The sequence below is a fragment of the Trichomycterus rosablanca genome, chromosome 24, assembly GCF_030014385.1.
Source record: "Trichomycterus rosablanca isolate fTriRos1 chromosome 24, fTriRos1.hap1, whole genome shotgun sequence".
Lineage (NCBI taxonomy): Eukaryota > Metazoa > Chordata > Actinopteri > Siluriformes > Trichomycteridae > Trichomycterus > Trichomycterus rosablanca.
The window spans coordinates 13,054,850-13,067,254 of NC_086011.1; the positions used below are offsets into that span (position 1 = coordinate 13,054,850).

The following is a 12,405-nucleotide window of genomic DNA, read 5'->3' on the forward strand; positions in this document are numbered from 1 at the left end:
GTTAATCCTTTACAGAAAATTAAGAAAAATGAATATTAGGCTGTTCAAAATAATAGCAGTGCCAGCATTTTTCTTTAAAAACTCAAAAAATGTATCTATAACATGAAAAAATGTTTGAGGTTTTGCTTTACTTTAAATAACTGAACTAATATTTAGTGGCAGAACAATTGTTTCCGAGATCTGTGTTGCATGGAGTCGACCAACTTCTGGCACCTCTGAACAGGTATTCCAGTCCAGGATGATTAGACTACATTCCACAGTTCTTCTGCAATTTTGGGTTTTGCTTCAAAAAAACACGTTTCAGATTTCAGCCCACAAGTTCTCTCTGGGATTGAAGTCAGGGGATTGGGCTGGCCACTCTATTACCTCAATCTTGTTTGTCTGTAACCAAGATGTTTTGGGTCATTGTCATGTTGAAACACCCATTTTAAGGACATTTCTTCTTCAACACAGGGCAACATGATCTGCTCAAGTATACAATTTTGCTTTCACCAGTCCACAAAATGTTGAGCCATTTCTCTTTGGACCAGTCAACGTGTTCCTTGGCAAATGTTAAGCCATTCAGGACCCGTCTTTATCTTAACAACGGGACTTTGCAAGGAGTTCTTGCTGGTAAATTGGCTTCATTTAATCATCTTCTGTACTCACTGGTAACTTCAGATGTTCCTTGATCTTTCTGGAGGTGATCATTGACTGAGTATTTGCTATTTTGGCTAATCTTCGATCCAATTGAACAGTAGTTCCACGCTTCCTTCCGTATCTTTCAGGTTTTGGTTGTCACTTCAAGGCATTTGAGATCTTTTTAGCTGAGCAGCCTATAATTTGCTGCACTTCTCTGTATGTTTTTCACTCTACAATCAACTTTTTAATCAAAGTGCGCTGTTCATCAGAACAATGTCTGGAACAACCCATTTTATCCAGTATTTCAGAAGGAAATGCACTATGACCAACCTGTGCAACATTTGCCACCCCCCTACATTAAATAAGGGCCAAAACTGACACCGGTTCTTCTGCAGAATTAATGACTTCACCAATTGAACTCCTCACTGCTATTATTTTGAACAACCCCCTTTCAATCAATGCTTCGATTACTCAGAATGAGCAGCATGCATGTCCTAATTGTTGGGTTTGTTTTGTTTTCATTACTCTACTACACTTTCAAGTCAATTTTTTGCTATGTAGAAATAGCATTTATACTAAAAACAGTGATTTATCAGGTTAATGGTGTTGGACTGCTATTATTTTGAACACTACTGTATATGCAACAAGACAACAAACTGAAGCACAAGAGCAGGTCCACTTCCTAACTGCTCAAAAAAACTTCTGACCTGTCAACACCTGACAGCCATGGTTAAAGGGCAGTTACTTTCTAAACTTTGTGTAGCCTTTTTACCTTGTTTTCCATGTTCTCCTTTTTTGTACTGTAATAAGAATGGGGAACTGAAACCATTTGGTGTAACACACAAAAATAGAAGAAATCAAAAACTTGTACAGTGCTGTATTTATAAAGAGCGTTACACATTGTACATACACCGATTAGCCATAACAATAAAACCACCTCCTTGTTTCAGCTCCACTTACCATATAGAAGCACTTTGTAGTTCTACAATTACTGACTGTAGTCCATCTGTTTCTCTGCATGCTTTGTTAGCCCCCTTTCACCCTGTTCCTCAATGGTCAGGACTCTCCCAGGACCACCACAGAGCATGTATTATTTGGGTATGGGTCATTCTCAGCACTGCAGTGACACTAACATGGTGGTGGTGTGTTAGTGTGTGTTGTGAGTTTTTAAACACCTCACTGTCATTGCTGGACTGAGAATAGTCCACAAACCAAAAATATCCAGCCAACAGCGCCCCGTGGGGAGCGTCTTGTGACCGCTGATGAAGGTCTACAAGATGACCAACTAAAACAGCAGCAATAGATGAGCGATCGTCTTTGACTTCACATCTACAAGGTGGACCAACTAGGTAGGAGTGTCTAATAGAGTGGACAGTGAGTGGACACGGTGTTTAAAAACTCCAGCAGCGCTGCTGTGTCTGATCCACTCATACCAGCACAACACACACTAACACACCACCACCATGTCAGTGTCACTACAGTGCTGAGAGTGATCCACCATCTAAATAATACCTGCTGTGTGGTGGTCCTGACCATTGAAGAACAGGGTGAAAGCAGGCTAAAAAAAGTATGTAAAGAAATTGTAGTTCTACAATTACTGACTGTAGTCCATCTAAGTGCTCCTATATGGTAAGTGGAGCTGATAAAATGGACAATGTGTGTAGAACAAGGAGGTGATTTTAATGTTATGGCTGATCAGTGTATATTATACAGTGCTGTAGAAATGTAGCATTGTATAACTAAAGGTAAAGCATAGCTGCTAAAGTAGATTTTTCAGTGTTTCACCAGTGCTGAGTACATCATTTTTTTTTATTTCTTATCTGTTGTAGCACCCAACGTTCCTCCTCCTCCCCCTCCTGTGAGTCCCCCAGAAGACTGGAGTGAGGTTCCATTCAGCAAAAAAAAATCCCCCCCTCCTCCCTTGATAATCCGACATGCGCGCACTTTCTCTGAGCCCTCACCCCAGGTGCCATACAGTCCTCGTGGTGATTCCTGCTCTGGGAATAATGGTATGGACACTTTCTCTTTGTACTTAGTATGCAGTTTAATGGATGCATTTTCTACTGGCTTTTTTCTTCTTTGGAATAGAATATGGAGTGCCAGCAAGTCCTCGAGGCTTCAGGGACCAGGATGGGTCCTTTCATAAGTGTGGGTTAGTGTCTCCTACTTTATCTCTAGTCAGATTCTGCCACCTAGTGGTAAGATAATAAATAACTTTTACATAATGAACACAGCATTGTTTTCATACGCAGGTTTATTAACACCACAGAGCCTCGTGTATAAAGATGTGTAAAAAGAAAAAGCCCCCATGTCTGACAGATTTCAGTTAAGGGAAAAATGTGAAAGGTTGAAAGCATAAAACATTAAACAGGATTAAACATGAAAGTAAACACCAAAAGAAATTTTACTGAAACATAGTAACGATTTTACGATACAGATTTTAAAAATACCAAATCATTATGGCCAGATGACTGGGTAATAGTATCTTCAAAACCACAAGAAGTGCTCACAGGTCACAGGCCAGGCCATATATACCCCGATTAGCCATAACATTAAAACCACCTCCTTGTTTCTACACACATTGTCCATTTTATCAGCTCCACTTACCATATAGAAGCACTTTGTAGTTCTACAATTACTGACTGTAGTCCATCTGTTTCTCTGCATGCTTTGTTACCCCCTTTCACCCTGTTCTTCAATGGTCAGGACCACCACAGAGTAGATATTATTTAGGTGGTGGATCATTCTCAGCACTGCAGTGACACTGACATGGTGGTGGTGTGTTAGTGTGTGTTGTGCTGGTATGAGTGGATCAGACACAGCAGCGCTGCTGGAGTTTTTGAACACCTCGCCGTCACTGCTGGACTCAGAATAGTCCACCAACCTAAAATATTCAGCCAACAGCGCCCCGTAGGCAGCATCCTGTGACCACTGATGAAGGTCTCGAAGATGACCAAATCAAACAGCAGCAATAGATGAGCGATCGTCTCTGACTTTACATCTACAAGGTGGACCAACTAGGTAGGAGTGTCTAATAGAGTGGACAGTGAGTGGACACGGTATTTAAAAACTCCAGCAGCGCTGCTGTGTCTGATCCACTCATACCAGCACAACACACACTAACACACCACCACCATGTCAATGTCACTGCAGTGCTGAGAATTATCCACCACTCAAATAATACCTGCTCTGTAGTGGTCCTGTGGGGGTCCTGATCATTGAAGAACAGCATAAATGGGGGCTAACAAAGCATGTAGAGAAACAGATGGACTACAGTCAGTAATTGTAGAACTACAAAGTGCTTCTATATGGTAAGTGGAGCTGATAAAATAGACAGTGATTGTAGAAACAAGGAGATAGTTTTAATGTTATGGCTGATCAGTGTATACAGTACTGTGCAAAAGTTTTAGCCAGGTGTGGGAAAAAATGCTGCAATTAAGAATGCTGTTTAGCTTGAAACAAATGACAAAAATCATATCAGCCTTAATTGGATTAATTAGAAATTAGACTATCCCCATCTTGTCAGTGCTCACATGACTTTAATTAGCCTATGCACCCAGTGATGGTAGAAAATGAAACAATAAAAGATTAAATTATATAATTTAGATTATTCCATTTGATGTACTAAATGTTCTAGAACAGTAAATGGCCAATGCAATTTTAATAAAAATAGAATAAATACTTTTATTTCAGCTCCGGGTCTCCAAAGTACTCTGTAAATGCTCTCAACTCCCTGTCTGAACTCCCAGAACAAGGTAAGTCACCATTTGTAGCCAGTAATTTCAGGGGTTTTTTTTTTAAACATTAACTGTTTTACACTTAAGTGGCTTTTACTGAATTTATAGATGTTATTCTGTTCATTGACAACAAAGTCACTCATGCTGAAATCACTTGATATCAAACAAGCTATGTATACAACACACTGCACACATTATTTTATTCTGTTTACTTATACTGTTAAATAAACAGAACAGACAGCAAGTGTATTTTCTTACTATCTACTATCTACCGGTACTTGTATCTGTTCACTATACTGAAACTTTTCAGCATTAAAACCACCTTGTCTGCACAGTAGGTGGAACCTGTCATAGTGTTAGCAATAACAAAGCTGGTTCATTTAGAGTGAAAATGTGATTGCTCAATTGTACTGTTATCTAAAATTGGTCTCATTAAATTGCTATGACCTGCGGAGAATGAACAACTGACCTGACGTATTTTGTACTGCCAGCAGAGGGCGCGTTTTCTTTAATCTAACCCCTCACGTTCCAACACATTCAATAGTTAAGTCAAGTCAACTTTATTTATATAGCGCTTTTTACAATAGACATTGTCTCAAAGCAACTTTACAAAATCCAGGACCAACAGATACAAAAACCCCTGTTGAGCAAGCCGAGGGCGACTGTGGCAAGGAAAAACTCCCTGAAAATTACAGGAAGAAACCTTGAGAGGAACCAGACTCAGCAGGGCCCATCCTTCTTGGGTGGTCTGGAGGATACTTTAAATAAATACACGATTTACACAGAGCATACAAACACAGAATTAAATGATCTAAAAGTTATAACTGGTAATAAATAAAGAAATAAATAATAATAGAGTTGTTCTTCGCTCTAGTCTTCAATAAAGTCTGTAGTTAGTTCTTGTCATTCTTGGTGCAATTACTCCAGATCCGTCACATCCGGCAGGAGCAGCATAGTTGTCACGGCAGTCTCGACTTTAATCCTTAACCTCGGTGGGTAAACAGGTTTCCATCAGAACGCCTTTGGAGTAAAACAACAAAGAATGTAGTTAATAATGTACAATGCTAGTTGAGTAAAACAGTTTTACAGAGAGTTTTAGACTCCGGCAGCCCTAATTATTACAGCATAACTAAAAGGGAGAGCAAGCAGGTAACAAGGTCATGAAGACTTTCACAGGACATCAGCGTCCACCTCCCCTACCCAAACCTGAGTGATCGGACAGGAGAGGCAGAACGACAGCAACCCAACATCCCTGATCACCACAAGTTTCTATGACCAAGAACCCCCAAGCCCTGCGCCTTTGTCTATATTAATCAAAAGCCTGAGAAAATAAATATGTTTTCAGTCTAGACTTAAACATTGAGACTGTGTCCGAATCCCGAACAGAGGCAGGAAGATTATTCCAAAGTTGTGGAGCTTTGTAAGAAAATGCTTTTTTAATTAATTAAAAAATAATTAAAAAATAATTTAATTAATAATTTTAGGAACTATAAGTAACCCTGCATCTTGTGAACGAAATAGGCAAATATAAAGGATTTATTTGCTTAGGTTTGTATTTGTGTAAAGGATGACTGTCAAATTATTACTAGATAAAATAAATAAGAACTGCTTTCTTACTTTTCTATATATTTAGAATATATTTGGCCCTCTCTGAGAGCCTAGAGGGCCCTAAAGGTTATCTGCTTGGTTGATTGACTACATTTGGGATAAGAGGGAAAATCCATTTTGACCCAACTAGCTGTTGGTTTGTGTTAATCAGTGCTTTAAAATCTGGTCCAAAGTTAACTGTGCATGTTAGTAGCTATAATCAGAACATCTCCAAGATCTAAAAGATTTTCAATCCTTGGAATACTGATGAATGAAGGAGCTTGAGGTCTTCTTAGACATCCTAGAAAGCCCCATAAAGGTTTATTGTTTATTGTATATTTAGATGACTAGGGAGGTCTTGCAAGGTGCTTGACTTTATTCTAGTATTCATAATGTTAAATGATGACAGTTGCATGTATGAAGACGCTATTATCCCTTGAATTGGGTACCACAGAGTGCGTCTACACATAGAAGTGCATTTTAAATTTTATGGTCATTCAGTGTTATTACTTTATACTGTAATTCAGTCAGCTTTGATTTGCAATCCCTGATGATTTTTGCAGATGGTGTTTGTTTACACCGATTAGGCATAACATTATGACCAAAGCGACGAGTTGAGGGTTAAGTGGTGGGGCTTTAACCGGCAACCTTCTGATTACAAGTCCAGTACCTTAACCACTGAGATATTACTGCCCTAATGACCACCTTCCTAATGTTGTGTTGGTCCCCCTATTGCTGCCAAAACAGCCCTGACCCGTCGAGGCATGGACTCCACTAGACCCCAGAAGGTGTGCTGTGGTAATCTGTATCCTGTAAGTTGTGATGTGGGGCCTCCATGGATCGGACTTGTGCAGCACATGCCCAGCACATCCCACAGATGCTGGATTGGATTGAGATCTGGGAAAATTGGAGGCCAAGTCAACACCTCAAACTCGTTGTTGTGCTCCTCAAACCGTTCCTGAACCATTTTTGCTTTGTGGCAGGGCGCATTATCCTACTGAAAGAGGCCACAGTTATCAGGGAATACAGTCTGTAACAATGCTTAGGTAGGTAGTACGTTAGTAACATCCACATGGATGGCAGGACCCAATGTTTCCCAGCAGAACATTGCCCAAGGCATCACACCGCATCTGCCGGCTTGCCTTCTTCCCATAGTGCATCCTGGTGCCATGTGTTCCTTAGGTAAGCGACGCACACACACCCGGCCATCCACGTGATGTAAAAGAAAACGTGATTCATCAGACCAGGCCACCTTCTTCCATTGCTCCGTGGTTCAGTTCTGATGCTCACGTGCCCATTGTTGGCGCTTATGGTGGTGGACAGGGGTCAGCATGGGCACCCTGACTGGTCTGCGGCTATGCAGCCCCATACGCAACAAACTGTGATGCGCTGTGTATTGTGACACCTTTCTATCAGAACCAGCATTAACTTCTTCAGCAATTTGAGCTACAGGAGCTCGTCTGACATGGGTCAGCCTTCGCTCCCCACGTGCATCAGTGAGCCTTGGCTGGCCATGACCCTGTCGCCGTTATACCACTGTTCCTTCCTTGGACCACTTTTGATAGATACTGACCACTGCAGACCGGGAACAGCCCACAAGAGCTGCAGTTTTGGAGATGCTCTGACCCAGTCGTCTAGCCATCACAGTTTGGCCCTTGTCAGACTCGCTCAAATCCTTACACTCGCCCATTTTTCCTGCTTCTAACACATCAACTTTGAGGATAAAATGTTCACTTGCTGCCTAATTTATCCCACCCAGTAACAGGAGCCGTGATGAGATAATCAGTGTTATTCACTTCACCTGTCAGTGGTCATAATGTTATGTCTGGTCGGTGTATATTTGTGATTTTAAAATTCTCTAAGTAGGAGCTGGTCTGCACAATTCAGCTTTCTTGTCTAATGTTTTTTTTAAAGTTCCTCTATCATGTTTTTCAGTTTCATGATGTATCTTGTTTCACTGCATAGTTTTTGTATCACAACAGGAAGTGTGTTTTGTGTGTTGTTTTTTTCGCAGGCTTTCAAGCAGACACTGAAAGCAGCACATCCCATCTGTACTCAACAGTTCATGGTCACAGCAGCTCTGCACAACATGGCCCAGGTCTCTCCCCTACCTCTCCTCGCTCTTTCAGCCTGGACTCTAATGGTAGCTCCTGTTCGTCCTGCCCCGGTGTCCCACACCCACAGCCCAGACAAAGTTTGGTGAGGTTGTTAATTCACTGTTCTGTATGAACCACATGAACTTCCTTAGTCTAAGTCTTATTTATTCAGCGTGTGGTTATCTGCTGCTGACAAACATGAAACCACACAGGATGGTTATGTGTAACAGACTTTATCTAGACCTCATCTTAAATGTTCGTGTGTTTATTCAGAAGAAGTCGAAGCTGAGACGGGTAAAAGCCGTGTATGACTGTGTGGCTGATCATCACGACGAGCTTACGTTCAGTGAGGGGGACGTACTGGTGGTTCTTGCAGAAGAAGACACTGATTGGTGGGTAAGTATTGCATTTTTATTGTAAGCTTTATAGTTTTAATGTTAATTCTTTGTCTGCTTTACCACTGCTTTATTTTAATAAGGTCTAGTAGTCATAGTGGGTCTGATCTATTGGGCGAAATGCAGGAGACACCCCGGACAGTTTAGACACACACAAACATTCACACAAACATCCACAAAGTTGAATCAGTTCCTCTGGACACAAAGTTAGTCATCCAAGTGACTCCTTCAGTCTGAGCTGATGTTGAATAACCCCAACCTTATATGCAGACGATTTGCATAACTACCCATCACCGCCCATTGTATAACAATGGAACCAGTGATCAGGTCCAAATGCAAATCACAACAACCATTAATTACAATGGCCATGTGTGCCTTTTACATATGATTGGGGTATAGCTCCTATTACGGCGTTGTAAGATGGTGAGAGATGTACTCTCAGGCCCCCCCTTGGTCGTTCCCTCTTCACATAGATGGCCTCTTTGATTCCTCGTTCAAACCAGCGTTTTTCCTCGTCAAGGATCTGCACATCTTCATCATTAAATGAGTGGCGATCTTCAGAAGAGGTCGATCTTTTATGTTGGGTCATCCGTTTCGCCAGTGGCTGTGCCAGCAATCCTCCCGGCGCCTAACATCAGCTCAAACTGAGTCACTTGGATGAGTGACGAAACATATCTCTACACCAAACTTTGTGTCCAGACGAACTGATTCAACTTTGTGGATGTGTGTACCTGGATTATTGAGCATGCATCAAGAGATTCACACACACTCACACTCATGGCAATTTTTAGTAGCTTTAAGTAACCTGACCGTGCCACTTTATGTTGACTATACCTCTATGAGAACGTTTTATTCTTAATTAATTGAATCTGTGGCTAAGTGGGTAGCACTGTCGCCTCACAGCAAGAAGGTCCTGTGTTCGTTCCCCAGGTGGAGCGGTCCGGGTCCTTTCTTTGTGGAGTTTGCATGTTCTCCCCATGTCTGCGTGGGTCTCCTCCGGGAGGTCCGGTTTCCTCCCACAGTCCAAAAACATGCAGTCAGGTTAATTGGAGACACTGAATTGCCCTATAGGTGAATGGGTGTGTGTGTGTGTCTGCCCTGCGATGAATTGGTGCCCCGTGCAGGGTGTTACTATGTGCCCCACGCCCATTGAAAAGCTGGGATAGGCTCCAGCACCCCAACCCTGATTGGATAAGCGGCTAAGAATGTGACAGTGAATTAAATCTGTCCTCAGATTCTCCTTTGTATGCTGGTACGGGTCATTTACACATAAATAGACTGAAGGGTTGAGCAGCAAAATTACTGGTACGACCTTGAATGAGTAAACTAATTTGTACAAGGTCAAGACTTAGAGATCATAAAGACATCCTGTTCTTTTTATGTACTTTAGGTAGCTGATTATGGGAAAGATCCAAGTTTACACAAGCCACTTAGTAATTGTCTTACCACACAGGCAACAAGGCAGCCTTTTCATAACTGTAAAATAAATACAGTTTTATATACACTGTCACTTTAATTAGGGTCATAAATTACCCCAATACATCTCTTTTAATAGGCAAGATATAACAGGGCAACTGTTGCTCTTAGCGCGGGATCTTACATTTATTTTGCTTTACTTTTTACTAAAAAGGGTGTCTCGGTGGGTAGCACCATCACCTCACAGCAAGAATGGACAATTTTGTGTCTCCAATTCATCTCACTCGCATGTCTTTGGACTGTGGGAGGACACCGGAGCTCCCGGAGAAAACCCACGCAGACACGATCAGACCATGCAAACTCCATGCATAAAGGACCTGAACCGCTCCACCTGGGAATCGAACCCAGGACCTTCTTGCTGTGAGGCGACAGTGCTACCCACCGAGCCGTCAAAGATATGCAGAGATGGGTACAGCTGTACACATCATAATTATTTATGTGCAGAAGCAGATGAGCTATAGATGTGCAGAGTGGAAAAACCCTTTATGAAACAGCTCAGAGACTGAATTGCAGAGAAGAATCACATGACAGTCACACACAGAGAGAGTATGTGTCCGAAATTGCATACTTCCATACTAAACAGTACACGAAAGCAGTACGCGAGAGCGGGTAGTGCGTCCGAATACGTAGTTTGCGAGAAGTACCCAGATGACCTACTGCATGGGCAGCCGTTTTTGAGTATGCAAACAATGACGTTGGTAAGAATGTGTACGTAGTACGTCTAAGTTTGTGAGTATACTGCACATTTGCGTACTAAAAGAGCTTACTGCTTTACCAGCTGAGCAGTGGGCACTGCCTCATATGCGATTTCGGACACAGCCTCTGTGAACACAGGAAAAAATTAACACCCTTATGTACTCCCGTCGGTGTCTGTGTAGGACAGATTCCACCGTTAACAGAGATTTCTTAGCTAGAACATTGGAACTGATTTAAACCAGCTAGAACTGGGTTTTGGATGTCATAAAATGCAATTGACACACTTATCACATACACCATGTGCACATTGTTTGTTTGTTTATTGGGATTTTAACGACATGTTTTACACTTTGGTTACATTCATGACATGAACAAGATTCATCAGTTCACAAGGTTATATCAAACACAGTCATGGACAATTTAGCATCCCCAATTCACCTCACTTGCATGTCTTCGGACTGTGGGAGGAAACCGGAGCACCCGGAGGAAACCCACACGGACACGGGGAGAACATGCAAACTCCACACAGAAAGGACCCGGACCTCCCCAGCTGGGGATCGAACCCAGGACCTTCTTGCTGTGAGGCGACAGTGCTACAGTGCCACCCCCATGTACACATCCAGTAACATTCTATTGTAGCAGTATTCTTGGAATACTGGAGTATGACTACTGACAATATGCCCTAAGCATATTTACATGTTCTAAGTAGTAATTGATTATGTATTAATACTTCTAGTGTAAATTAACATTTTCCCTCACAAGATCTAGTGAAGTGCAGAGTGAGTTGGCAACATGTTATTAAAATTATTTGCCTACCAGCCCACATTGTACACTATGCACTAATGTTATTTACACAATACAGTTATTATGGTTATATGACGACGTCTCACTACTATTGAATAAATAGATAGCTTTTTGCTAAGTGAGCTACTCGCTAACACAGGTAAGCCTCAATACTGTACGCAATACCAAAGGTAGTGCGTTTAATATGGTTCAGGACACAGACACAAGTCAAATTTATTTGTATAGCTTTTTTTTACAATAGACATTGTCTCAAAGCAACTTTACAGAATCCAGGTCCAACATACTAGAAAACCCTGTTGAACAAGCCGATGGTGTCAGTGGCAAGGAAAAATCTCCCTTAAAAATTACAGGAAGAAACCTTGAGAGGAACCAGACTCAGCAGGGACCCATCCTTCTTGGGTAGCCTGGGGAATAAAAGAATGAATAATACACAGACTAGGCATAACATTATGACCACTGACAGGTGAAGTGAATAACACTGATTATCTCTCCATCACGGCACCTGTTAGTAGGTGGGGTATATTAGGCATCAAGTGAACATTTTATCCTCAAAGTTGATGTGTTAGAAGCAGGAAAAATGGGCGAGCGTGAGGATTTGAGCGAGTCTGACAAGGGCCAGATTGTGATGGCTAGACGACTGGGTCAGAGCATCTCCAAAACTGCAGCTCTTGTGGGGTGTTCCCGGTCTGCAGCGGTCAGTATCTGTCAAAAGTGGTCCAAGGAAGGAACAGTGGTAAACCGGCGAAGGTTGGCTCATCCAACAGACGAGCTAGTGTAGCTCAAATAGTAGTGAATAGTAGTGAAGAAGTTAATGCTGGTTCTGATAGAAAGGTGTCAGAATACACGGTGCATCACAGTTGCAGGGCTGTTTTGGCAGCAACAGGGGGGGACCAACACAATATTAGGAAGGTGGTCGTAATGTTATGCCTGATCGGTGTATGGTTTAACTTACAGACACTTGGGTTTGCGTGCTGTTTTGAAGCCGACGCATGG

The 12,405-nt window shown here is 41.9% G+C and overlaps 1 protein-coding gene across 1 annotated transcript in view; it reads left to right on the plus strand.

Annotated features, from left to right (window-relative positions):
- Positions 1-12,405, plus strand: part of unm_sa1614 (un-named sa1614) — a 79,912-nt gene that overhangs the window by 67,138 nt on the left and 369 nt on the right. Inside the window, exons 23-27 of the mRNA XM_062986277.1 lie at positions 2,451-2,630; positions 2,710-2,773; positions 4,315-4,376; positions 7,960-8,144; positions 8,315-8,437. Coding sequence (XP_062842347.1) covers positions 2,451-2,630; positions 2,710-2,773; positions 4,315-4,376; positions 7,960-8,144; positions 8,315-8,437 — 614 coding nt within the window. The remainder of the gene's footprint in view (positions 1-2,450; positions 2,631-2,709; positions 2,774-4,314; positions 4,377-7,959; positions 8,145-8,314; positions 8,438-12,405) is intronic.